General features: G+C 48.7%; 1 protein-coding gene and 1 long non-coding RNA gene across 2 annotated transcripts in view; both read left to right on the plus strand.

The window, feature by feature from the left end:
* WDR72 (WD repeat domain 72) overlaps positions 1-6,246 on the plus strand; it is a 146,060-nt gene extending 139,814 nt beyond the window's left edge. The window contains 3 exon segments of the mRNA XM_063142637.1: positions 5,544-5,642; positions 5,789-5,924; positions 6,135-6,246. Of these exon segments, the coding sequence (XP_062998707.1) occupies positions 5,544-5,642; positions 5,789-5,924; positions 6,135-6,246 (347 nt within the window).
* Positions 6,247-6,487: 241 nt separating this feature from the next.
* LOC134409505 (uncharacterized) lies at positions 6,488-26,462 on the plus strand. The gene is made up of 3 exons (XR_010026189.1): positions 6,488-6,571; positions 25,598-25,688; positions 26,215-26,462. It is a non-coding gene; the product is annotated as an uncharacterized LOC134409505 (long non-coding RNA).

A 26,462-nucleotide genomic window follows, 5' to 3' on the forward strand; every position in this document is an offset into this window, starting at 1 on the left:
TCCCAGTCCAACACTTTAGCCACTACACCACACTGGCTCCATGCAGGCCACCTTTGCCAGAGGATTATAGTGAATCATTGATTTTTGTTTGCATTCTTTCAGCGCTGTCGGAATCCTCGATCCTAGGCAAAAGGAGCCACATTTGCTGATGACGATGCATCTTCCAACCAGCCCAGACTGAACCAAAACCAACTTCTCTCACCGAGATTTTACTGCCCTAAAATCCATCAGGAGGTTACATTGCTTGACAATGAAATGGCCACCCCCTCGGCTGTAATTGGGACGGCGAGTTCAAAATCTGATGAACCAGAATATAATCCACCCACCATACCACACCTCTGGTGAAACATGGCCTCTCTGCATTCCCAAGCTGCTCCTTCTCATGTGAAAGGCATCTGCTAACGGAACCGAAAAACGATCTCAGAAGCAGGTTTCCTATTTTCCGTGAAGCTAAATATGGAGGAGCTGGGAAGGTCCCAGAAGGTTCAAGGTGCCTGCATGCACAACAGCCTTATGGACACCTCTCCAACGCCACTGGCTATTTCCATTGGTAGAAATGGTATTAGTGATCATCTCAATTAGTGATGAGGAATATGATTTTGTGAGATTCTATTGGCTCCCTTTCCAGCACAGCCTTTCTTGGCCAAACACATTTTATAAGCCTTGAACCATCTCCCTTTATCTAGTGGGCAGCACGTCTCCTGCTGTTCCATAAAAGGGCTGTGGATGGGGAGATTGTATGGTATGGCTTTGCTATATGAATGCAGTAATCAATCAATCAAACAAACTTGACCTAACACACAATTCTTGTTGGGTGTTACACAGGATGTGTAGTGATGGCCACCAATTTGGATGGCTTTAAAAGGGGGTTGGATCAATTCCTGGAGGCAACGGCTACTAGCTCTGATGGTTGAGTGCTATCTCCAGTATTCGAGGCAGTAAGCCTGTGTGCACCAGTTGCTGGGGAACATGGGCGGGAGGGTGCTGTTGCACCATGTCTTGCTTGTCCATCCCTGGCTGATGGCTGGTTGGCCACTGTGTGAACAGAGTTCTGGACTAGATGGACCCTTGGTCTGATCCAGCAGGGCACATCTTGAGCTTTTATCACACCAGCATTATACTGTGCAATCACTGTGAATTGCGTGCAAAGGACTCCAAAGTTTTCCACCTTATAATCTGCTTTGACTATGAAGTACTCCCATGCATCCTACTTTAATTATGCTATAAAGGGAAAAGCCTCGCTGTATTTAGCCACTAGTTTTGAGCGTATCTTCCAAGCGGCCACTGGGGTGCAGGAGCAGGTTTATGAAAAATAAAATAAACAAATGCTTACATCTGCGTAAGCTTTAAAGAGAGAAACATCAAAATTGGCACAGTAATAGATATTAAGGAGAGCTTTAAGCATACCAAATTTGAATCAGATTGGGTCATCCATTGATTTTTTAATATTTTTTTTTACATTTCCCCCCTTAAACCCTCTTCCTGGTATGCAAAGCGCTGTGGCCTGGGGTACAACAACAACAATGAAAGCTAAATGCTGTAAGGGATAATTCGAAGGAAACAGGTATGTGGGATGAAGCTCCTAATCTTCTTATGTGCCTCTGCTGCCACCACCAGGTGGCTCCACCTGAGGAGGGAGGGGTGAAAGGGAGGACAATTATCCCAGCCCATCCTCCTATCTCTGAGCCAGCCCTTCTCGATGCATTGCAGCAGCTCAGAATAATCCTATGCAACTTCTGACATACACAGAAGGGTTAATAATTAAGGAATTGAGTTCATTGTAATCAATGGAGTCCTCTAGCTATATTGATCCAGATAACCTGCTTATTTTGCAGCTAAAGGTTTTTTTATTTTGTTTTGTTACATTTCTAGCCCATTCAGAACAAAGGCACCCTCGGGGGACATTAGACAAATAGGCATTTAAGGCCATTTTTGTTGACAAGAAGGACTTAATTATTATTAGTGCCCAAACTCTCAATTGATAGAAAATATCCCAATTAACATAATATCTAAGCAGTTTTCTGCATATTTTCTTTGAAAGCATAGTTGTTTGTAATTGCTTGCAAGTGCCTGTTTTGCAAAGTGGTTTTTTCCCCTTCCTTCCAGGCATTGCCCAGAACATAGGAGTGCATTATAGGAGATTTTCCCACTCGAAAACAAAACACCTTCTCTCTAGAGGGGAAGGACCTATGAAAAGAAATGACTTTTTATGTCCCTAAGTTTCTACAAGTGCTTCTGTAGCACAAAAATGGTGCTCCTCTTCCGCTCAACGTGAAGCGCTTTAATACAAAAGAACTCTTACAGGGCTCCACTATGCACTTGTCTAAGGACAAATGACTCTGAAACAGTTAACCCACATCTGGAATTAACTAGCCTGTAATTCCAAAGACATGGAACTCCATCAGATGAGTGTTTTATTGCATGCTCATTACTGGGCAATCATGGATTTTCGCGGGTCCCTCTTATGTTGTGGTCTGCCTCCCACTCGCCTCCCGCCCCTTCTAGCCTTCTCCACTGCACAAAAGAAACACCCCAGTAAGTCTGACTTGTTTTAAAAGATGGAAGTTGCCGCTGTCTCCTGCTGTGTGCAGAAGAAGCAGCGGGATCGAAATGGCCCACTGAATGGGCCATGTGCACGTTGTTTACTTCCTCTTTGAAAAGAAGTGATGCCAAGCAAATGTGATTTCCCCCTGTGTGATGAAGCTGATGGTCTGAAGAAGGCACATGACGCTGCCACCTTGCTGAAGCTAAGCAGGTCTGGGTCTGGTCAATGCCTGGAGGGGAGACCATCTGGAAACCACATGTAGCCACCATGAGTTCCACAATGGAAGAAACGTGGGATATAAACATAACAAACAAACAAATAAATAAATGGGAAGAGTGAAACAATGCCATAATTGTCCTAGAGGCATCATGTCCCCTAGAGGAATCCCCACTGAATGATGTCTAAACTTAGAAGACCGAATCACTTTTCTAGACACACTACTCCCATCCAGCTGGGACAAGCCATGCGGTGAAGCAATGGCACACTGCAGAAGCTGACTGTTAGAGCAGTACAACAATGGAATCAGTTACCTAGGGAGGTTGTGGGCTCTCCCACACTAGAGGCCTTCAAGAGGCAGCTGGACAACCATCTGTCAGGGATGCTTTAAGGTGGATTCCTGCATTGAGCAGGGGGTTGGACTCGATGGCCTTGTAGGCCCCTTCCAACTCTGCTATTCTATGATTCTATGATTTGCCAAGTCACTGTATGCCAATCCACTGAAGCGATGGGCAGTGCTCAGTAGCCTTTGAGATTTCTAATGAACGGCCCATGAAGAAGTAAAGAGGCCTAAAAACTGCAGGCTGGGCTGAAACACAACAGAAGGCAAGGACTTCTAAGATAACTTTCCTGGCCTTTAGGAAGACAAACTCCTCCCCTCTGCCCCAAGCGTTGGGCCACTGGGAGGGTGTATCCCTTGCCTGCAAGCAAGACCTCCACAGCAAAGAAGGAGACCAGCCCCATCCATCAGCCAGAGAAGGAGTGATGGCACCAACGCTCACTTTCCTCTTCCCTCCTCATACCTTACTTCCTTTTGCTGGTTGGACTGTGAGGCTGCAGGCTCCGGGCCAGCGCCCCAACGCTTTAGCTGCTAACTTTTCCCAGAATGCTTAGCCCTCGGGAAGCATGCACCTTCTTTGAACAGTCTGTGACTTCCAGTCTGTTTCCATCTCACCCAGAAAAGCTGGCGTCTTCTAGGCCTCTGCCTCCTGCAGCTGAAGGCCTTTGCAGGTGGAGCCAATTTCTAACCCTAAAAAGGAACCTTGACCTAAGTGCCTAATGATGTCAGCAGTCAATCAAACAGCTGCTGCTCCTACTGTTCCTCTGGCAACAAAACACATTTCAGGCATCCCGGTCCTCCTGAGTGCTTTGTTCTTGGTGCCTTTCTCATGGCAGTTGTATAACAACCCCCTTCCCCCACTCTTTCGCCCAGGGTGAGGCCTGGGCATGAATCTCTCCAGTGGGTTTTGTGGCTGAGTTTGTGGACCTGCAACTACCTTGCTGTGTGCTGCTCCAGTGGCAAATGCAATTATAAGCTCAGCCCAGCTTTGGGGGCATAATTGCTGTCTCTCTCCCACTGGGTGGGGTGGGGGTCTGGCACCCCCACTGCAGAGCTCTGTTTGCTAGTTGGCATCTCCTAGTCACCAAAGAAATGGAAAGCAAAGGTTGCTGCTTCCAGTATTGCTTTGTAGCCTTGCTGATCTGAAATCGTGTCATTTAATAAGAGGGCGGCTCTGGGCCGGTCATCTTTTCAGGATAGTTAGCCATTTGACAGTTGCATATTGTCAGCTTCACTCCTCAGACACCCATTCATTAAAATCTGAAGGTTGTCTGTACAGGCCTTTTAAAGGAGGGACATAAACATGGAACTGGCATTCATCGATTCCTTCTGAAACATTCTTAAGACAGTTTTGAGAGAGAGAGAGAGAGAGGCAGATTGTGTCACGTGCAACAATTTCTAATAATCCAAGGGTGTGACCACCGTGGAGGTGAAAAATGGCAATCTCCATGCTAGGGATTATTAAGCAAAGGATTTGAAGCTAAAATGGCTCAAATTCTAATAGGTATCTGGATCAGAAGCATTTGGAATGCTATGTAATGTTCGGTCTCAAAAAGCAACGATGCCATCAAGAGAACTGGGAAAACATGACTGGTAGAGCAGTACGACAATGGAACCAGTTACCTCGGGAGGTCGTGGGCTCTCCCACACTAGAGGCCTTCAAGAGGTAGCTGGACAACCATCTGTCAGGGATGCTTTAGGATGGGTTCCTGCATTGAGCAGGGGGGTGGACACGATGGCCTTAGAGGTCCCTTCCAACTCTCCTATTCTATGATTCTAAGTACGGAAGAAAATGAGCCAACCGATATGGGGCTTTAGCATGTTCCCATCCCAGGAGGCACCTGTGGGGTGAGTCAAGGGTGCGTCCGCCATAGCAAGAGGCATCGCCGTGCAAGGAGTAGGGCCTGCTCGAAACATTTGACTGCCTGGGGAGAGCAGCAAATCCCCCTCCCCTGCCGCTGCCTTCTCCCAATCGACTCATGGCTGGTCAAGGTATTTTTTGCACCCAAGACAAAGGAAACCTTCACTTGGCAATAAACGACAACAACAAATTAAGGAACAATTTGCTGCCCTTTGATGGCACTCCCAAATCAGCTGCCCCAGGCTGCGTAAGGGTAGGGCTGGTATCTCAGGCCAACAGTGTCCCAGCCCTGCTAGGAGTAAGAAATGCTTCCAATGACAGAGAAATGAAAGGGGAGGCGATGGTCGTGGGACATAAGAACATAAGAAGAGCCCTGAGGCTGGATCAGACCCAGGGTCCACGTAGCCCAGCACTCTGTTCACACACAGTGGCCAACCAGCTGACAATCAGGGACCACCAAAGCAGGACAAGAGTGCAACAGCACCCTCCCACCCATGTTCCCCAGCAACTCCCTGGAGAGAGACCCGGTGGGCTCCAAGAAGCCGAGAGGCAGCCCGCCCCCTCCCCCTCTCCTGGCGCAGCCTTTGTCTATCGACGGGTCGCGGCGGAAGGCCGGAGGTCAGGGCAGCTGCTGGGCGGCGATTGGCTGATGGCTGCACATGCGCAGCGGGCCGGCTCAGGTGAGAGCCAGCAGGTAGCCAGGACCGATGCTTGCCGGCGAGGGAGGGGCCCAGGGTCCCGCTGCGCCTGCCCTCGGGGGAGGCCTCCGGAGCGCGCGTTCGGAGGGCCCCCGAGCTTTCGGATGCCGCCCTCCGCCTGCCCCCAGTTCAAGGGGACTCGGGGCTGCCCCACGCGCAGCGCTCGGCCGCGGAGCTCTGCCACGACGGGGCCTCCACTGATCCGACCCAGGTTGGGCGCGTGTGTGTGAGTGTGTGCAAAAAGTACCACGTCACGGCTGCCCGGTGCCGCTCAGTCACACGTGCCGCCGCCGCCGCCTCTGAATTGCCAAGAGCAGCAAACCCGTGTCCCCCCCCACACACATACACACGTGCAAGCGGGCGCTTCTTCATTTGCCAGCGCGTGTTTTAATGACCCACTGAGCGAGCTGTTCTCAAGCCTGACTGGGGGCGGGGAGGGGGACTCCCCCTCCCTCCCCGGACCTCCCGCAGCAGGCCGGGGCGACCGGGCCCTGACAGCCCCTTCCGTGGGGCCGCCGCCGCCGCCGCCTCCCCCGCCGCGTGGTATCGAACGCTTCGATTGCCAGTGCGCCCATTTGCATACTGATCCGGCTGCGCCTCGCCGATCCATAAGCGGGAGGGAGGCGGCCGCGGCGATTCACAGGCACGTCGCGTCCGCCCGGGCGAGGCTGGGCCCGCGGCGCTGCTCCGCGGCAGCAGGACCGGGGAAGCCCGCAGCGCAGGAGCTGCTGCCAGCCCTTCCACGGGCCCGTCGGGCTGGGGCTGGGCGCAGAGGGACCTTGGGGGGGGGCGGCTGTCCCGCGGCAGAAGCGGCTGCCCCCCTCCAAGAGCGCGAGGCCTGGCCGGGCTCCCCTCCCCGGAGGCTTGGAACGCGACGGCGGGGACTGGACCCCCGTCTCCCCCCGTGCCAGGTGAGCCGACGGGCCTCCCCGGGAGGGGGGCGCCTGCTGCCTCCAGATCTGCTCCGGGACCGCGCTAGGAGCCTCCCCCCCCCCCGCGGTAAGCGTCTCCGGGCCGGCCGGTTGGTGGTGGGGGGCGGGGGAACGGGGAAGCGAGCGGCACCTCCCCCCCGCTGCCTGCCTGGCGCGCTCCGGTCTCGGGATCTCCTCGCTGCCTGCAGGGCGCGGGCAAGAGAAGTTCGGCCGCGATGCTGAGAGCGCAGGCGGAGACCTTGTGGGGGGGGGGGGCTGGGGCGCGCGCGCCTGCCGGCTCCCCAGGGCGGCGGGGAAGGTGGGGAAGGAAGGCGGCCGGGTCCTGGGGCTGCCAGGCGGGCTGGGAGGGCTGGGGAGGCCGGGACTCTCGCCTCGCTCCTTGGGCGCTGCTGCGGGGGCCAGCAGGAGGAGCGCCCCGCCTCCCTCCGGGCCAGCCTTTGCGCTCCCCTCCCTTCCTCCCTCCACCCCTCCGTCCTTTCGCGTGGCCGCAGGGAGCCCCGAGCGCCCCCCCCCCCACGCCAGGCCCAGCTCGGGAGGCAAAGAGGCGCCTTTCATCCTCGGTAAAGAAAAATTACACACGACGTCATAAACCCATGTGAATTGAAGACACCGAACGCTGACGTGGAACGAAAAGCTGTCGGGGCGCGTCCGCTCCTTTTTCCGTCGGCCTCTGCCCCCGGGGGTGCCGTCGGATCGGGCCCTTCCTTCCTTCCTTCCTTCCCTTCCTTTTCCTTCCTTCCTTCCTTCCTTCCCGTTCTTAACAGCCGCCAAGAATCCATTCCTGGCTTTATGGATTGTTTTTGAAAGAATCAAAGCAGCGACGCGGCCTTGAGCTTTTGCCCTGAGCGTTGGAGCCGCTGGTGGTTCCCCTTTCCATTGGCTGCCTCGTTCGTGCCGCACTGCGGGGTCCGGTTCGGGGTTGCCTTTCTTCTGAGGCGGAGGTCCTTGGGATTGGGGCGGGGTGGGCCCCCCTCTTTTTCATCCGCCCTGCTGTGCGCTGCTTGAGGGGCGAGTGGGGTGGGTGGGGTGGGGGTGGAGGCGTTATTTCACGTCCAAAATGCACGTCCTTGCTGTAGCTGCATTTGGCCGCATTGCGCGGGGTCCTTCGTTTTGCATTTCTGCTCGGACTTGGCCCTCCTGAGCCCCGGATTGCTTACAGGCTTCGAGTGCAACCCCCTAGGGGTCTACTAGGAAGTAAGCCCCATTGAATTCAATAGAGCTTACTCCCTGGAAGCGACACTTTCTGGACTCCGCCTCGCCTACAGGAGGATCGGGCTCAGCGCTGCTTGCTCTCCCGTCCCCTCCCCTCCTCCACGGTCCTCCGATGGGCTTCGGTATTCCAGGAAAGCCTTCCAGGGTGCCTCCGAGGGCCGCCTATTCCTTGAGAGAGTTGCAGCCAGGCCAGTTCTCAGGGCCCCTGCCACGTGTTGGCCTTCACCTGTAGCCCAGGAGAAGCTGGGTGAGGTGGGCAAAGAGTGCATAGAATGCAACGTCTACACACTATCGCTTTGCAGCGGTTTCGACAACCGTTTTCAAACTGCTTTCCAAGTGCCATGGCCTCTGGGTGTAGATCACAGCCTGGCTGAGAATCCCAGGACAGGCACAATCAAGGGAACGCCCCTGCTCCCCACCTTCTCCAAGGGATTCTCTGATATGCATTTAAGCAAGGCAGAGTCAGACCCAGGCCAGATCTACACCAAGCAGGATATTGCACTATGAAAGTGGTCTGAAAGCAGTGTATGGCATGTGTCAATAGGCCCCAACAGTGGTCAGTGCACTTCAACACCGCTATAAAGCAGGAGTCTGGCTCCTGCCTTTTATAACGGGCTCAAGATAAAGGAAGCCAGATTCCAGCTGGACATCAGGAAAAACTTCCTGACTGTTAGAGCAGTGCGACAATGGAATCAGTGACCTAGGGAGGTTGTGGGCTCTCCCACATTAGAGGCCTTCAAGAGGCAGCTGGACAAGCATCTGTCGGGGATGCTTTAGGGTGGATTCCTGCATTGAGCAGGAGGTTGGACTCGATGACCTTGTAGGCTCCTTCCAACTCTGCTATTCTATGATTCTATGATAGACCGCTTTCATAGTGCAATATCCTGCTTGGTGTAGATCTCCCCCCCCCCGCTTCCTCCTTACCCCCCTCCCAGTCTGCAGTGGCCTGTGAGGTGGAACAGGACAAAGGCCTGCGGGGGGGGGGCACATGAGGAAATGGGGGGGAGTTTAACTCCTGCCTTCCCAGGCTCTTTTGTCTCTAGTTCCTCTTGCAAGGTAGAAGTCACTCAAGTGGGTAGTTCATATCTCATCAAGTTTTCATCACGTTTCATTCCAGTATCATGATGGACACAAGGGGCTGGCAACTAGAAAGGGGCCGTGGATTCAGGAATGGCAGCTGGATTTCCAGCCTGCCTCCCAGGGACTGTCTCTCTCCCCCCTCCCCACCTTCTGCCTGCTCTGGGCAATACACTGTGGTGGAGCAGTGTGAAAAATGGACTTGGAGGAGGGGCAGGAGTATTTATTGAGAAGGGGGCACAGAATGGGAGAGAGAAGCCGAGGGATGAAGGCACACACACCTTCCGCTGCCCCAGGTTGCTTGGGAACATGGGTGGGAGGGTGCTGTTGCACCATGTCCTATTTGTTCATCCCTGGCCGATGGCTGGTTGGCCACTGTGTGAACAGAGTGCTGGACTAGATGGACCCTTGGTCTGACCCAGCAGGGCTCTTCTGCCCTACCTACACCTGAGCGCAGTCTGACTGAGTGTGGCCCTTGGGTGTGCATGTGTGTGTGTGTGTGTGTGCCTCCTTTCCACCACCCTCTTTTCCCCTGTGTTTCTTGGGTATCTCTGAACCTGCTTTTTGGGAGAAACCAGCCCTGTTTCTTCTGTGTCCTCCTCCTCTTCCTTCCATCTTTCCTCCTCCTCTCTCTGCATCCCCGTACTGTTAACAGGACACTCTGGGGAGTCCCATAAAGCTAACAGTAGCTGTAGCATGAGCCTGGCTATAGGCTATAGAATCGAAGAGGTTTAGGATACAAAAGGAAGCTGTGTTGAAAATCGAGGGGTTTGAAAGTCAACAAATGGCACAACGCAGAGGTGCTTCTGCTACTACAGCAGAGCACTGAATAAAGGCAACCCGCGATTGTGAGTGTGCCAACAGGAAGCGTTCCCACTAAACGCCTCCACACACCCACCCCCGATCGAGTGGGGCGCTGCGCCAGCCTCTTTGCTGGCCTACCTTGGGGCAGGAATTGTGGAGAGGTGGCCGCTCAGCCTTCCACCGGCCTCTGAGTCATCCCTCTAGTGTTCACCCCAAGAAGAGGGTGTGTGTGTCATGAGTGACTTGCTATTCATCATACATGACCCGGTCACCTGTGGCTCTTTCACCAGTGGAGTCTGGTGGCTCCAATGTCAGTGGGATGGCGATTCCGCTCCAGATTTCAGTCAGGAGCTATCCAAGGTGGGGTGCTCCTTTAGAGCTCAGACTGGTTTTGACTGAAACCTGGAGCGGATTCACTGCCTCACTGACATCGGAGCCACCAGCCTGCACTGTCTTTCACTTGCCGAAGTGGCCTGCAGTCTGGCTAAGAACAACAGAAGAGCTGGGCTGGATGAAAACCGCGGGGGGGGGGGAGGGAAGTCTCTTTAGTCCAACCTTCTGTTTGCACAGTGACTTACTTGATGCCCTGGTGGTCAGCAGGACATGAGGGCAACAGCACCTCCTTGTCCATGTTCCCCAGAGATCGACACTGGAGCTAATCCATAGTCATCCTGAGTAGGTCCCACTGACAAGTGGATCCTCCATCAATGCAGCCACCTGGTTTTGTTTTGTCTTTTTAAAAAAGCTGACTGAGCCACCACATCCTTAAAGCCATAGCTTAGGATGTGTGAAGAAGTCCTTCTTTTTCAATGGCTATCAATGGCTACTAGCCCTGATGGATATGTGCTACTTCAGTATCCAAGGTAGTACGACTGTGTGCACCAGTTGCTGGGGAACATGGGTGGGAGGGTGCTGTTGCACCATGTCCTACTTGTGGGTCCCTGGTCAATGGCTGGTTGGCCACTCTGTGAACAGAGTGCTGAACTAGATGATGGACCCTCGGTCTGATCCTGCAGGGCACCTCTTACGTTCTTCTTACGTTCGCTGTCCTGAATGTCCCATTTAACGGGATGACCCCTGTGGCTTCCAGAATTATGGTGGGGAGAGAAAAATCTCTCCCTGGCCACTGTCTCCATCCCAGGCATGATTTTGCTCCCTTTACTCCCTGCCTCCCCCTAAGCTGCAACCAGAGGATGCAATCTTTCCTCTTAGGGAGTTTGGTGCAGAGACCCCTGCTCTTCTCTGCCCCCCCTTTTAGCTCTGCGATAGCCTTCTGGAGGTGAGCTGAGCAGAGCTGGGCACACAGCCGCAGCACAGGTTGGTGTAAAAACACTCTGGGCACACAACGTGCTGGCTCAGTAGCGAATTTAAGACCAAGGAAACAAACCGAATGGGCTGATCTCTGGGTTTAGAGCAGCCTTCCTCAACCTGGGGCGCTCCAGATGTGTTGGACTGCATCTCCCAGAATGCCCCAGCGCCCCAGGTTGAGGAAGGCTGGTTTAGAGGTTTTACTGGCCTGTGAATGAAGCTCGGATTTGCAGGGGATTCTTTGCTAAACCTCCGAAAAATTACTACCTACAAGCACCAACCCCCGCCACCTCTTTTGTTACTTTATTGTCATGCACAATTTGCACACTAAAGCAGGAGGGGATTTTTTTAAATGGCAGCTTAACTAAACCCTCACTACCCCACCCCCCAGGTTTCTTTCTTATGCAGAAAAAGGCATCAGCCACGTAAGATTAGCCAAACTTTCTCCAAGGTCGATTGTTTTTGATGTACACGGAGCCCAAATCGTGTTGAAGAAGTTGTATTCTTTATACTTTTCAAATATATAGCAGAGATGCAGTTATTCTGATGCTTGAACAACGCCAGTGCTACATCAGTACAATTTCATACTGTTTTTTTTTTTTTTTTTTTTTTGTAGGAAGGAAATGACAGATAAAGTTTCAGTTGTTAATTCGTGTTTGATTTTTGATTTTTTTTTTAAAAAAATCCTTTTTCCTACAACAGATTTTAAAACATGAATTAGAAACTCGATTTCAACGTTTGTCGTTGAAAGGTGGCAGGTATTGTAAATTGCAAGATATTTTCGTAGTAATTGACATTCAAAAAATCAAAGTTAAACGTTGGCAATGCCAAGGTCATATTGTAAAGTTAACTTTTCCTACCTATTCATTAGTATGCGGCACAATATCTGGAAAATAAAGTTTCATGATAATTGTGTGTTTATAAACACGCTAAAAATGCGTCTCCAGGTCGGCTCTCTTTTTACATTTGACAATATTAGCAAACTCCAACGAGTTCTCCCGTTGTACTAGTACACCTAGTATTCTCCAGGCATAGATCAGAAGAAAAAAGGAAGAAGGAGAAAAAAAGGATCTCCCTGTGTGTAACTTCCTAGGACGTTTACACGCTGCTGAGAGCTCTTGGGAGGATTTTAAAACATCCTTGAAAGTGAAAGGACACGCTTCTTTTCAGGGGAAACCACACAGCCGCTTTGATTTTAAGAAAATAACGGCAACCCCTTGCGGATTAAAGGATAGCCAATACCAGGAAGGAAGTTCCGCTGAAATACCCATATTTCCACCTGGTTGGGATCTGGATGGTCTCAGAGCTCAGGCATTTCAGTCGTTTGCGAATGGGCGAGCGTCTGTTGCTGGGAGAAACCGATTTGCCCAGGGGGGCGTCCGAAGACCTGCTGCATCCGCCTCCTAGCCACGGGGAAAATAAGGTCTCTCGCTCGCTCTCTGCCCCCGGATCCCGAGAATTTGGCTCTCCGTGGTTTGGGATTAGCAAATTCGGCCCAGGTTGGACTGGTCTCAGATTTCCCGTCCACCAGGAAACGCCACCCAACCTGCCCAGGCTGTAAGCCTCTCGAACTAGTTCTACGTTCAACCCCAGATCCCCTGGTTGGACACCCTCCACCCTGCTCCCAAATGCCTCTCAATGAATAATCTAATTCTGCCTCTTTACGCACCAAACGCCTTGCAAATAGTCAAAGGTGCAGCTCCGAGGTGACAGAGAGAGACCCCCCCTTTCTTTTTTTCATTTTAAACCTCTGGCTGGCCAACATCTGAGCCCCGAGCTCTGTTTTCAAAGGGAGCCCTTGAACACCTCCGCGGTTTAAAGTTTGGCTGAAGGTCAGGCGTGAGAAATGGCGAACGGCTCAGCCGCTGTTCTCTGGAGCTACCAGCTTTCCCAGACGGGCCACTTCTGTGGACGCGCCGTCTTGGTCGTGAACGATTTTTAGTTCGGGACGCCACAGCTCGAAGGCTTTAACCTTTTCCCACGGAAGGAAGGAAGGAAGGAAGGAAGGAAGGAAGGAAGGAAGGAAGGAAGGAAGGAAGGGCGGACATTGATTTTCCGAAGACAGATCTATCCCTACCAATTATATCGACATCAATATTTTAAAAGATACAAAACTGAAGAGAAAAGGAAGCCTGGAGTCAGTGATTTGCAAGCACAATAGTGTCCGTTTGCATTTTATTACAAAATCCATTGCAAACGTATTAGGGTGTCCTTTCTTGTGCATACTCGGGAAAACGAAAGGAAAGAAACAAGCAACAAACCAAAACGAAAAATGATACGATTCCTCTCCCTCCTGCCCCATCATTCCTTGGGCAACCTTACGCCATGGATGGGGCAGCCTTGGCCATTATCGCTGTGTGTGTAAATGCTATACCATCCTCCCTTGTTTATTATTTTTTGATTCGATTTATACCCCCACCTTGCCACCAAGAAAATGGCGTTCCAGGCTCCTAACAATCATTAAAAATATTTTAAAAATCAAAACCAACTCCACCACTGTAGTCAAAAACAATAATAAAACAAATATATTAAACACACACACAAAACACACACACACACACACACACACACACAAAACACATGCATGCACACAACACACAACACAAATTATAGAATAAAGACCGCACCCCACTCTATGGGGCATTTTAGGAGCTCAAGGCCTGCTTGAATAGAAAACTTTTCTGCTGGCTGGCAGACGGACAAGTGCGAAAACCCTTTACCAATAATATTATTGCAGAAGATTCCTTGGTTCCGCCCTTACCTTTGGCAGAAGGACAGCAGAGGAAGTGAGCAAAGTCTCTGTAGAAATTAATCAATGGGACAAATTAGCCAGATTGCCTTATTCTGGATTAAGGAACCCATTGTTTAACTATCACTAAAGTTATTTTTGTGTGTGTAGTCTCTAAAAAATTCAAAGCTCTGTTCCAGTTATCACTCATTTTCCTACTGTACCGGGAGCTCATTTATTCCTTTAGTCTCATTTTATTAATAGTATAATGTGAGTTCTGCACTTGATCCTTAGTGGAGTTAAATAGGTTTGAAACCACATATGTCAGCCTTTACTGTAAGTTTGCCATCTTGAAACCTGGGAGGTTTCCTCCTTAGAGTTTCAATTCTTGCCAACCATTCACCAATATTGGACACACAATCTGTGTGTTTTGCCATTGATTGATTGATTACATTTCTATACCTCCCAATAGTCAAAGTTAAATTAAAGCAGGTATTTAAAGCATGAAATGCAGCCAGCCAGAAAGACTGAAACAGGCAATAATAATAATAATAATAATAATAATAATAATAATAATAATAATAATATGCTGAGGATATGGGGTGAGATTTCCCAATGGACAGCCTCTGGGTGGAAATGGGACTTTAGTGTTCTGGATTTGCCTCCTTCGCAGGCTGGCTTGGGTGGCAAACGCCTTCGCTTTCTAACCAGAACTTTTCGCTCCTAAGACTTCCTGCTGGTCTTGTGTGTGTTTTTCAGCCCAGGACACCGTCCAGGTGCTGAAATATGAGACAAGGCTAAACACTCTCTCTAGACCAGCCTTCCTCAACCTGGGGCGCTCCAGATGTGTTGGACTGCATCTCCCAGAAGGCATTCTGGGAGTTGTAGTCCAACACATCTGGAGCGCCCCAGGTTGAGGAAGGCTGCTCTAGACCGTGATAACGAGGGCCGTTTCTACACCTGTCTTTTTTCCAGGGATCGTCCCGGGATCATCCCTGTGCATGCAAATGCCACACAGGGGATCCCAAGAGCAGGCAGACACGATCCCTCCATTTTCCTGGGATAATCCTTAGGTGTAAAAAGGGCCAAGGTCTCATTTCTGTTTCCTATCATTTCCGTGTTCTGCAATTGATGCCGGTCGTTGATATTTCTCTCTCAGTCTTTAGTTCAGCAGAATTAAGTCGTTCCGTGCTTCTGTTCCCCTCGCTGGTTCCTTTTCCATCCGGTTGCCTTTTCTCCCTCGCTTTGGCATGAGGGTTCAGCCCCTTGGTGCAGTTGTTGGCCTCAGAGGCTGTTTCTACACCTGCCTTTTTTCCAGGGACCGTCCCGGGATCGTCCTTGTGCATCCAAATGCCACAGAGGGATCCCAGGAGCAGGCAGGGACGATCCCTCCATTTTCCTGGGATAATCCTTAGGTGTAGAACGGGCCAGAGCTTCGCTTGCTGTTCGCATTTGGGGGGGGGGGGCTTCAAATGAGGCTCCTCCCCTCCCCCTCCCTCTCTAGCACTTCGGAATGTAATTTGGGATCCGGTTTTGCTCGCGGTGCGGTAGCAACCCCATTAGCCTGGAGCCGAGATCCCGAAATACAAAAGCATCGAAGGGACCGGAGGAATTTCTCCAGGTTCATAAATAATGTCCTGATTACCCTCCTCAACCAGCCCTTTAATTCATGCTTGATGGCTGGAGCTCCAGCAGATAAAAAGTTTATAAGTTGCTCGGGTTTTTTGTTTCCCTTTTTCAATCATTAACGTCATTAATCTACGCTATCAATAACCCCCTGTCGTTGGGAGCCAAGTCCCACCGAGTATTGATCCGCGCGCCTCTTCATCTCTGCCAAGGAAGACACGGAATAATTTTCGCATTACAGTCACTTGGATTTGCTTTTAATTCATATTTAAAGCTGCAACCGGCTCTGCCCAGCTTTCTGCGAAAAGACTGGAGGCGCCTAATTAATAATAAGTTAGAAACGAAGGAAGGCACCAGCCGATGAATAATTAATACAGACATCTATGTCTCTTTGAATATGGCTACTTTAAAAATGTAGGCTCACCAGCCCCCTACTTATAAAGTCTGCAATTTATAGGGGGGTGATTTAAGATAGCGATTTCCCCCTGAAATATCATGCTAAATTATTTACGTTGTTTTGCAAGCTTCTATAAGTTCCTTCATTATCAGATGCTGCACTTGGGCCATTTCGGGGCTGGGTGTGTGTGTGTGTGTGTGTGTGTGTGTGTGCAGAATGAGGATACCTGCGGGCATCCTCAAGGAATAGATGGACGGACTGAGAGGCCGGCTAGGGCGCTAGAAAAGACTAGGCAAAATGTGCAGGGATGGCTTCTGTCCACCCTTTCCCGGCCCAGGTCGGAAGAGAAGATGGGAACTGTGTGCCCCCCTCCCCACCTCCACCACTGGGACTGACTTCGCCCAGCCGGGAACCAGATTAAGTTTGGGCGGTGGAGTGTCTGTCCCCTCCCTCTTAATCGTCCGCCCAGAATTGTGCTGTCTTTGTCCGCAGGATTTGTAGATAGGACTCTGTGTAAATGGTTGGAGTTCCCAGGATGCAGGCCAGTTACTCTGGAGCAATCTCATTAAAAAGTCAGGGTGAGGGCCACACTGTTTTCTGTATAGGCTTTTAATAGTAGAAACGAATCGCCATGCTGGAGACAGAACCGTGAATCCGGCGAGTTGCCTTGGGTGTGTCCACGTGGCCCTGATGGGCTTTAAATACTGGGACCACCGAGTTTCAGGCCCCTCTTTTCTTGGGGAAATTGAATTCCAAGAAGCAGAAGTTGAACGTTTCACGTGATGGCTCTTTGGATACTGGCCATAAAGGCAAAATGTAACATGATCACGAACTAGATGTCTGCATGTGGGGTACGTGGTGGTTGCGGGGCAGAGGCTGGAAAAAGGCTCCCTGGAGCTCAGCAGAGACCTGTCTTTGGCAGTCAGGCTGGTGGAGGCTGGAGGCTGGATTTCCCAGGCTCCCAGGCTTTTCCAAGCACCGCAAGAAATTGGGTCTGTTAATCGTTCTCGGGTAAAATCCCCAAACTGGGGAGTCGTTTTAAGCTGTTGCTGCAAAAACAAGGGAAATGCCACCGCCTCAGTAACGACTTACAGTGCATTGCTATGTGCCACAGTTAGGATTCACACACACACACACACACTTGGAGAGGCTGCGGGGGCGGGGGGGGGGAATTGAACTTGGGACCTCCGGCATGCAAAACCGGGTTTCTGGGACTGAATTATTCAGTTTATGTGAGATTGCATCTGTTGTTGTAGAATAGGCAGGGCACTCTGTTGCCTTCCTCTGTGGTAGAAGAAACTTTCATGTGGACTAGAGCCCACTTTCATTTGCATAGCGCGTTAGCTTCAGTTGGAAGGATTCCGGGCACACAAACGCATTGCACAATCCCGACTCGATTAAGTCCAAACGGAATAAAATCGAATTTGCCAACACCGTCTAGTTCTACCATTTGAGCTGGAACATTCTTAACAGTAGTGAACTATGAGGTACAATCTCAGTGTCCAGTTCTCCCTCGGAGTTCTCAATGCTGTCATTTTATTTTTTTTTGGAAAGGTCAGCTGTCATTTTTCTTCTCTGGCACAGGGACTGATCCATGTGACATCTGTGGACCTCGGTCATTGTCACGGGTGCTAGCACACATCGGCTTGGGGTGTGAGCAGGTGAATGAGCCCCTGGCAGGATGACTGGTGTAACTGGATCCTCTAAGCACCTAGAATTGTACCTGGTGGGACCTTCTCTGAAGCACCTGCCCATCTTTGGTCAAAGCTCCCTCCTCTTCTTCCTCGTATCAGGGTCCCCTTTACATGGGTGAGGGCCCAATCTTCATGGATGGTGCATGGGGACAGAAGAATGTTCTCCAATTGCTGGGGAACATGGGTGGGAGGGTGCTGTTGCAGTCGAGTCCTGTTTGTGGGTTCCTGGTCAACAGCTGGTGAACAGAATGCTGGACTAGATGGACCCTTGGTGTGATCCAGCAGGGCTCCTCTTATGTTCTTACGATCTTATGACATCAGTGGGTAACACGGAAGGAAAAGAGGGACCTGATGATGGCGGGTGGAAGGGAAAGGAATGTGTCCCCTCCAAAAAAAAATCTTCTACCAGGATCAGAGGAATATTAATTCTGGCTAGTAGTATATCAGACGGTAAAAAATATACCGGGTTAGATACAAACTTAGAGATGCTTAGAGTAGACTTATTGAAAACAGTGGGGCAAGTTAGTCATGACTAACGAGTCCTATTTTTATGTATTTATTTATTACATGTCTATACTGCCCCATAGCCGAAGCTCTCAGGGCAGTTCACAAATAATAATAATAATAATAATAATAATAATAATAATAATAATAATAATAATTTCAGTGGGTCTGCTCTAAGCATGACTAAATCTCCCGATCCAACCCATTGCCTCTAGTGTGTCGGCAGTGTCTGGCTACTTCAAAACAAACAAATAAACAAGGCATCAAAATCCAGTTGCAAACACGGAGCAAGAAAGAGTGAGGGTTTCAAGGCCAAGTAAGGCGCTGTGAAGTTAAAAATCGAGCTATTTTGTTCCCCTTACCGCCTGCCCGCTGCTGCAGCTGCAGCTCCAAGCCTGGTGTTTTGGTGCTGCAATATGAAATAATAAAATAAACCTACAAAAGCGGAAGCCAGAAAAGAGCTTGTTCAATGATTCAGCTGACATTACTGCAATTAATACGGTGGGAGAGTATTGCTCCTAGCTGTCTAAATGAGAGCCGTCACCCCATTTTTTTAAAAATAAAATAAATCCGTTTAATTGCATTCTTGATCAGTTGATTAATCTAGTAAATTTGCAAGCGTGTGTATATTATCAAAACAAACAAACCATCTCTTCCGAAGTCGAAAAACACAATTCCTTTGGGCAGAGACGATTTTTGTCATAAGAGGTATCAGAAGAGGACTGACCCTCCTCTCTGGCCTTGAAGAGAGTGAATGTGTAGAGGAATGAGTCCTCTGTCTAGAATGGTGCTTTCTAATGCTTTTTTTTAAAAAAATGAAATATATGCTGCCCGGTTAATTAGGACAGCTTTGACATGGGTTTAAATTGCAATCCTATACGCACTCATCTGGGAGTAAGATGGTTGGACCCACCTCTGAGTAGACAGGTATAGGATTGCACTGCTAGGTTGGAATCCTATACCCACTTACGTGCAGTCAGCGCTTGCTCAAGGCATTTTCTGCTGCCTGAGGTGGGACAGGAAACCCATCCCCCCATCTCCTTCAGTCAAGGTGCATAATAATGCCAAAGGCTAGGAAAGACATTTTGGCACTGAGGCAGAAACTCTCACAAGCATTTCTCTCTGGGAGGTAACATACAATAAAATAAATAAATAATACACTAAGAATGTGCTGCCTTCTCATGAAGCCCCAAATCCGCTATCTGAGGCAGCCTGCCAAAATTCTAAAATGAAGGTTGAGATCCTCTACCCACTTACTAAGGTGTACGTCCAATTAAACACAACACAATTTACGTCTTAGTAGACACGTATTGGATTGTGGCATTAAGCACTTAATCGATTAACCACTGCAGTCCTGTTTGAAACCTTGAATTCTACCATTGTCTGCGCATCCTCGCTTTGGTTGTTCTATGCCGGAGCAGCTGTGGGTCAAAAGCCTGGTTTCGGTCTATTGTGTCCTTCCACGCTTTCTCCCCTCCCCACCCTGGAGTTTGGCTGTTAGTGCTGACCCCCTCTTGATTTCTCGGGAGCTTTGGGGACAGGACTATGTGTATTGCACAATTCTACACAGATGTGGAGAAACGCAGGATGTGGTGGATGGGCTCCGGAACAGGCGTTCTGAGAATTGTTTCCCACCTTTGTAGCAGCAAAGGAAGACTTGAAACTGTTTGGGAACTGTGTAGTGCCATCTCCAAAATTTTGTGTGTGTGTGTGTGTGTGGGTGGGTGTGGGTGGGTTGGGGCAGCAGGACCACTTTAGAGCTCTGCATAACTCTGCAAACCCACACACATATACAGTAAACAAAATAAATTGTGCTAAATGAGCCAATATATGTGCATTCCATTAAATTGCATAACTGAGTCAGGATACAAAATCCAGCAGCGTCAAAAACAAAAATAGCTGTAACGATAGCTAACCTTCTATAGGAGAAGGCACTCTAAGAAGAAGCAAAATCCAGCTTTATTTTATTTCATTTTGGCTCCAGATTTGAGTAACTTTGGTGCAGAATCTTTCTTTCTTTCTTTCTTTCTTTCTTTCTTTCTTTCTTTCTTTCTTTCTTTCTTTCATCAAACATTCCAGATCAAACACCCGAGGAAGGTATCGTGAGGTTGATCACAGCAATTTGAGAAATCTTGTCCTCTTTCGGTCTCTGAGCCCAGACATGAGAGGGGCAGGATCTAGACTACTGCTTTAAAATGGTTTATAACAGTAGTGACAACCGTTGGGGCCCAGAACACATTCCATACACAGTTTTCAAAATGTTTTCAAAGTGCTGTATCCCTGCTTGGTGTAGATCTGGCATGATCCCTATTTACTCGCAGTTACATTCATTGTATTAATCGTGTGTGTGTGTGTGTGTGTGTGTGTGTGTGTGTGTGTGTGTGTGTGTGTGTGTGTGTTGCAGGGGGAAGAGGGATGATCAGCCCTAAACTTAGAACAATCTCAGAATAATCAGCCAGACCCTAATTCTTTTAAAAGCAGTTTAATGACAAGAGACGGAACAGCACAGGGGCAAAAGGGGGAAACTGTTAAGACCATGTCCACCTGCCTAATTGCCTCATTTGATTCCCCCCCCCCCAGCCCCGTGCTGTCGCTCCGGATTTTACAAGGGCAGGCTTTGCTCATGCCAGGAGCATGCAAGGAGTTCATGGGCATCAAACAGACCCGCCACCATTAGCCAAAAGTTATCGACTGGGTACATCTTCTTCATCCAATCAGTAGGAGCTCAAGAACAGGAATTATTGTTTTATTTTATCATTTATGATATTTTTAATCTGCCCACTAACAAAACTTCTCTGGGAGGATTACAAGAAGCTCAAAGAATAGGACACAAAAGACAAGAAAAAGGGTGGAACAGCCATTTTTTTTTTTTAATAATCTAAAAAGCCTGGGAGAAAAGAAAGAACCGTCTTGTCTGGCATCAGAAAGATAACAAGAAGGGAGAAAGAATCAACATCTTCGTTCAGAAGGCAAAGCTGTCATGACCTCATGGGCTTCGGGGTTGGCCTGCCCACAGCAGAGACAGGTGACAGGGTTAACCATGTCTGCAATTTCTCTCAGCAGCCAGGCAGAGAGGAGGGATGGGAGGGGGCTGCAGTCTTTCCTCTTTGTTAGCCAGCAATACTGTGCCTGGAGAGATCAGGGAAGGGAACAGTCATATTCCAGCTCAAAGGGCTTTTTCCTGTGTCTTTAATAAGAAACAACTTATTCATAACACTATAAAGAGAGGTTCAGTATTATTATTTATTACTTATTACATTTCTATACTGCCCTATAACGGAGGCTCCCTCATATCTGTTGCATCTGTGGCTAGAAAACACGACACCTGGCATTATCAGGGGATTGTGCTGGCCATGGAGGGCAGAAATAGCTCCGTGTTGTACTTCATTGGCTTTGGGAATGGTAGCAGGAGCACCAAGGAAAAAAAAATCGAGTGGGGAGGGGCACAGAAAGGGCAAAGCATATTTCTACGTGGGTAAGATGTGTCCCCTACGTTAAGATCTCTGAAAGAAAAATAACGATATATTTTACATTGGAACTTACATTCTAAACATGTTATTCCTGAAATAAAAGGGGAAAGGGTTACCTTAGGGGAAAACTATTTTTTTAAAAAAATAATAATTTGTGGTTATACTTTCTTTTCTTTTCTTTTCTTTTCTTCCTTCCTTCCTTCCTTCCTTCCTTCCTTCCTTCCTTCCTTCCTTCTCTCCCTCCTTCCCTATCCCTTCCTCCTCCTCCTCCTTTTCTTTTTCTCCTCCTCCGCCTTTTCTTTTTCTCCTCCTCCTCTTTTTCATTCTCCTCCTCCTCCTTTTTCTTTTTCTTTTTCTTCTCCTCTTTCTCTTCTTTCTCCTCCTCCTCCTCCTCCTCCTCCTCCTCCTCCTCCTCCTTTTTCTTTTTCTTTCCTCTTTCTCCTCCTCCTCCTCCTCCTCTTCCTCCTTTTTCTTCTTCTTCTCCTTCTCCTCCCCTCCCTCCTTTTCCTTTTAGGCACACCATATTTAAATAACAAATTAATTCTCTCTCCTGCATGTCAGACATCCCCCCTTTCCCCCCTCAGTGGATGGCCACTGGTCTGTTGGCATCTCGAAGAGTACTCTAGTTATAGTGTGATAACACACAAAATGTTATAACACACGATAACACACAAACACACAAAATGGCATACACCAACATATGCTCATTTTATACATTGTAGAATTTGTTTTTGTTTTTTGCTTAATTTTCAAAAGGCATTGAGCTGCTACATAGGCCATTTTATTATAGATGTTCCATAAAAATATGAGTTATAGACTAGTGAATCACAGTGCAACTCCATGCATGTTTACTCTGAAGTAAGCATCATTGAGTTCAAGGCGTGTTACTCACAGGAGTACAGCCAGAGAGCAAATTGTTAACTAGAGCCCACAAAATGTCTGCCATAATAAATTTGCCTCTAATCTTTGTAAACCATACAGAGAGCATTGGCTATGGGGCAGTATCTAAATGTAATAAAAAATAAAATGAATAAAAATAAAATAAAGTGCCTCCAGTATTCGAGGCAGTAAGCCTGTGTGCATCAATTGCTGGGGAACATGGGTGGGAGGGTGCTGTTGCACCATGTCCTGCTTATTCATCCTTGGCCGATGTGTGAACAGAGTGCTGGACTAGATGGACCCTTGGTCTGATCCAGCAGGGCTCTTCTTATGTTCTTAAAACTTTTTCTTGTTTGACAGCACAATCCTATGGATGTTTATTCTGAAGCAAGTCCCATTGTGTTCAATGGGCTTTAATACCTAGTAAATGTGTTAAGGATTACAGCCTACATTTTTAAAGTGTAATCTGGTTTCCTGGATGCTTTGTCATTCCACCATGACCCTGTTCAGATGACACGCTAAGTTACAGTGGTTAAGCATTTTGAGCTAATTGTTATAGTTAGCATGTCATGTGAACCATTCTTAACCACGGTGGCTACATAACCACAGTTTAAACATGCTCACTAACCATTTGCTGCAAAAGGGTTAACGGTGTAACCATGGCTTTGCGTGTTGTCTGAACAAGCCCCATATGTCTTGAAAATGACATTGGTGTCACACTTCCAGATCGTTCCACGAGGAGCTGGGTGGTCTCCAGATTTATAGTTTCCAAAACATAGAATCATTAAACCCCTTAATCCAGAGTTAGGCCATGGCTAGACCTAAGGTTTATCCCAGGATCATCCAGGGGTCAAACGTGTTCATCTAGGTGACACAAAGGGGATCCAGTGCTCAGGCAGGGGCGAACCCTGGATGATCCCAGGATAAACCTTAGGTCTAGCTGTGGCCTTAGTCATTTCCTTGCAAAACCTGGTTTGATGGAGTTGGTGCGGGGTACAGCATGGGGCTCTTGAGTGCGCAGGGAAGAACGGAGCAACTTCAGATTCTGTCCATCCTGCTCTAGCTAGTTCACATTTCTCTTCTCAGTCCATTTCAGATATTTGGTCGAGGACTTCTCAGGAGCGGAAGGATTTAGATCCCTAAAAGTGTTGAGGATGCTGGCTGTGGCAGGGTGTGAGATCTAGCCTGCTGGAAACTTATAGCCATGTGCGGCCTTTGCTATAAGGCTTGGAGGGCTTGTTGGCCACTGCTCCCTTTGCTGCATATATCAAGGGCTGCCGAGGCCCACCCCTCCCAATTTGTTCCAGCTTTATAAAGCTCCCTGCTCCTGCCCTTGACCTTTCCCCGCCCCACCCCTCTCAACAGGGGAAAGTGTCACCACTGCTAATCTCTTTCTGGCAGCTGTTGGCTTTTGGAGTCTTCAAGCGTCACCTTTGACATCTTCTCCTTTGCAAAGGGAAACGGCCTCCATCCACTGACCACTGCAAGCTGTCACCCACCAAAGAGCAGCAAAGTCATCTTTTATCAGCTGTGAATAAACAGCCCTCACAAAGCCTGGGGGCCAGGAAAGGCCAGCTGATTGGGGAGCGCTGCACAATGCCCAGGCCTCACTTCCATTTCACTGATTCCCCCCCCCTTCACTCGACCCTCATCTGCTCCTTCGTCTTCGCTCTATTTTCACACATGCTGCAGCCACGTTCTGTCTCCTGGGTGCTTTGATTGTAATAATAATGAATGACAATCTGGAGATTTTGCTGCCCTCGCTGTTCATTTCGGTGTTATCACTCCACAGCAATTCATGGGGCAGGACCTGGTCATTTCAGTCGGGGATCCCAAGGTTTGGATGGGTTGCTTGCGTCTCGGTTTGGTGGTGGTAAAGCTGAACGTCTGTGCATTCAGCTATTCCGGTTCTTCTCTGAGCTGATGATCCAGCAGACACTCCAGCAAGGTCAGGCCAGACCATTCTGTTAAATACATGGTACTAGACTATACAAACCGTCATGGAGTCAAGCAGCCAAGTGAGGAGTTTGAATTCTTGGAACAAGCCCAACAAGCAACATCAAGATGGATGTTCAAAGGCCATCTCTGCACTCTGTGGCACCATTTCTCCCCAAACTAGCCCCTTCTTTTGGGACAGCTGTCTGGCAGGTGCCATTAGTAACCAAGAATCCTGCTAATGAACTTCCACCTCTAACTTTGACCAAAATGATTTACCCCAATATAGACCACTAGTGTCTACGATTGGTCCTTCTTGCCTGTCTTCTCATGAAGTATCAGCAGATTCCACCTCATAAGAACATAGGAAAAGCCCTGCTGGATCAGACCAAGGGTCCATCTAGTCCAGCACTCTGTTCACACAGTGGACAACCAGCTGTTGACCAGGGACCCACAAGTAGGTGACTTGGCTCCCCTGAACTGGTATGCCCTGTGGTATCTTCAAGCTGCATGGCATGGCTGTCCTCTGGGCCCAGGACACTAAATAAATCTTGCAAAACCCAGAAGAAGCAGATCTGGTGGAATCCAACAGTTCATGTGTTCATGGGTAGAAACTTCCCTACCATGGAGCAGCAATGCAGTCCCCACCCCAACATGAATTCTGGATTCCTTGTATGTTTGTGACATTCCTATAGGCCACTGGGCCCTATTGATTGACTTCCTCAATGCCACTGTGGCTGTATTTGCCTCAATGGAGCAGGCCTGGGCTCCCAGTACCCCCAAGGGCAGGCCCAGTACTCCCAATGGGTGTGGAGGACAATGCATCACTGGAAACAGGAGACCATTCCCCTCACATTTCCCTCCCCTTAAGCATGGAGAGCAAGGTAACAAATGGGCACTTCCAAATCACTGAGCCATGGAAAGGATGCTAAGGGGCATGGGGAGCTGGGATAGAAGCACTGAGGATGGGCATGGTTTTGCCCACCTGTGAGAGAGATTAGGTGGGTGTCCACACGGGAGGGGGCCTTCTCAGCAGTGGCCCCACACCTGTGGAACAAACTCCCCTTGGAGGCCCGCCATGCACCATCCTTGCAGGCTTTTAAGAAGTCCTTAAAAGAAGGCCATTTCCCGTGGCCTTCACATGATGAATGCTGCTTTGCTGTTCTTCTTGATGATTTTATAGTTAGCTTTTATTGTTTAAACTGCTATTTTACTGGGTATGTTTTTGTTGCTTTTCATGTTTTAAACTGTTTTTATGTATTTTATTGTGGTAAGCCAGCTTGTGAGTTTTTTTGCCATGAAAGGTGGCCAAGAAATGTTTTAAAATAAATAAATAAATTTTAGCAGCTGAACCCTTTCCCCATTATCCAGATTCTCATGTGTGGCTCCATTCGCATGCATTGCATATATCCACCAAGTCCAGCAAGGGAAGACCTCTGGCTGAAGCTGACATTTCCTTCAGGTGAGAGACTAGCAAAACCTGCTTGCCTGGTGGGTCTGGACCCCTGAGCCCACCCCATGCTACAGGTTGAGATCTTAGGTCAGGGGTGGGAAACTCGTGGGCCTCCAAAAGGAGCCTGCAACTCCCATCATCTCTCACCCTTGGCTCTACTGGTTAAAGCTGATGGGAGTTGTAGTCCCCCCCCAAAAAAAAAACCCCTGGAGGGTGGCAAGTTGCCCACCATTTCCTTTAGAGTTAAACTGGGTAAATTACAATTTATTTATTCATTTTTACTGGAGGTGGAATGGAAAAATAACTTGTAAAAGCAATGTCAAGAACATTCATCGATGTATCTGAAATGGAAATTGTACACGTATTCCACTTTAAAAATGACATCTACTCCAAGAAGACCTGAAGGGCCTTTACAGATGTTCTTCAGAACCTTTGCATCTTCAGGCAAGCCCAGCTCTTCATGCATCCGTGAGGTCTCTGGGCCTCCAACTCCTCTCTCTATGTGTATGTAATTGATTTATTATTTTTTCATCAGATTTTATCATCACGTATTCACAATGAATACACTACCGTGAGTGTTCTCATCCATTCCTGAAGAAGAATTACAGCAGTTTCTCCAAAGGCAAATCCTGCCTCACCAATTTTTCCTGATCCTTCTTAGTGTGTCAGTCAACCTTTACACTTGGATTTTCCAAATGATTTTCAGGAAGTCTCATCAAAGGCTCCTAAGAGAATGTAACAATCACAAGTTCCTTTTATGGACCAGTAACTGATTAAATTATG

This window comes from Elgaria multicarinata, chromosome 16, assembly GCF_023053635.1.
Source record: "Elgaria multicarinata webbii isolate HBS135686 ecotype San Diego chromosome 16, rElgMul1.1.pri, whole genome shotgun sequence".
In the NCBI taxonomy this organism is placed as follows: domain Eukaryota; kingdom Metazoa; phylum Chordata; class Lepidosauria; order Squamata; family Anguidae; genus Elgaria; species Elgaria multicarinata.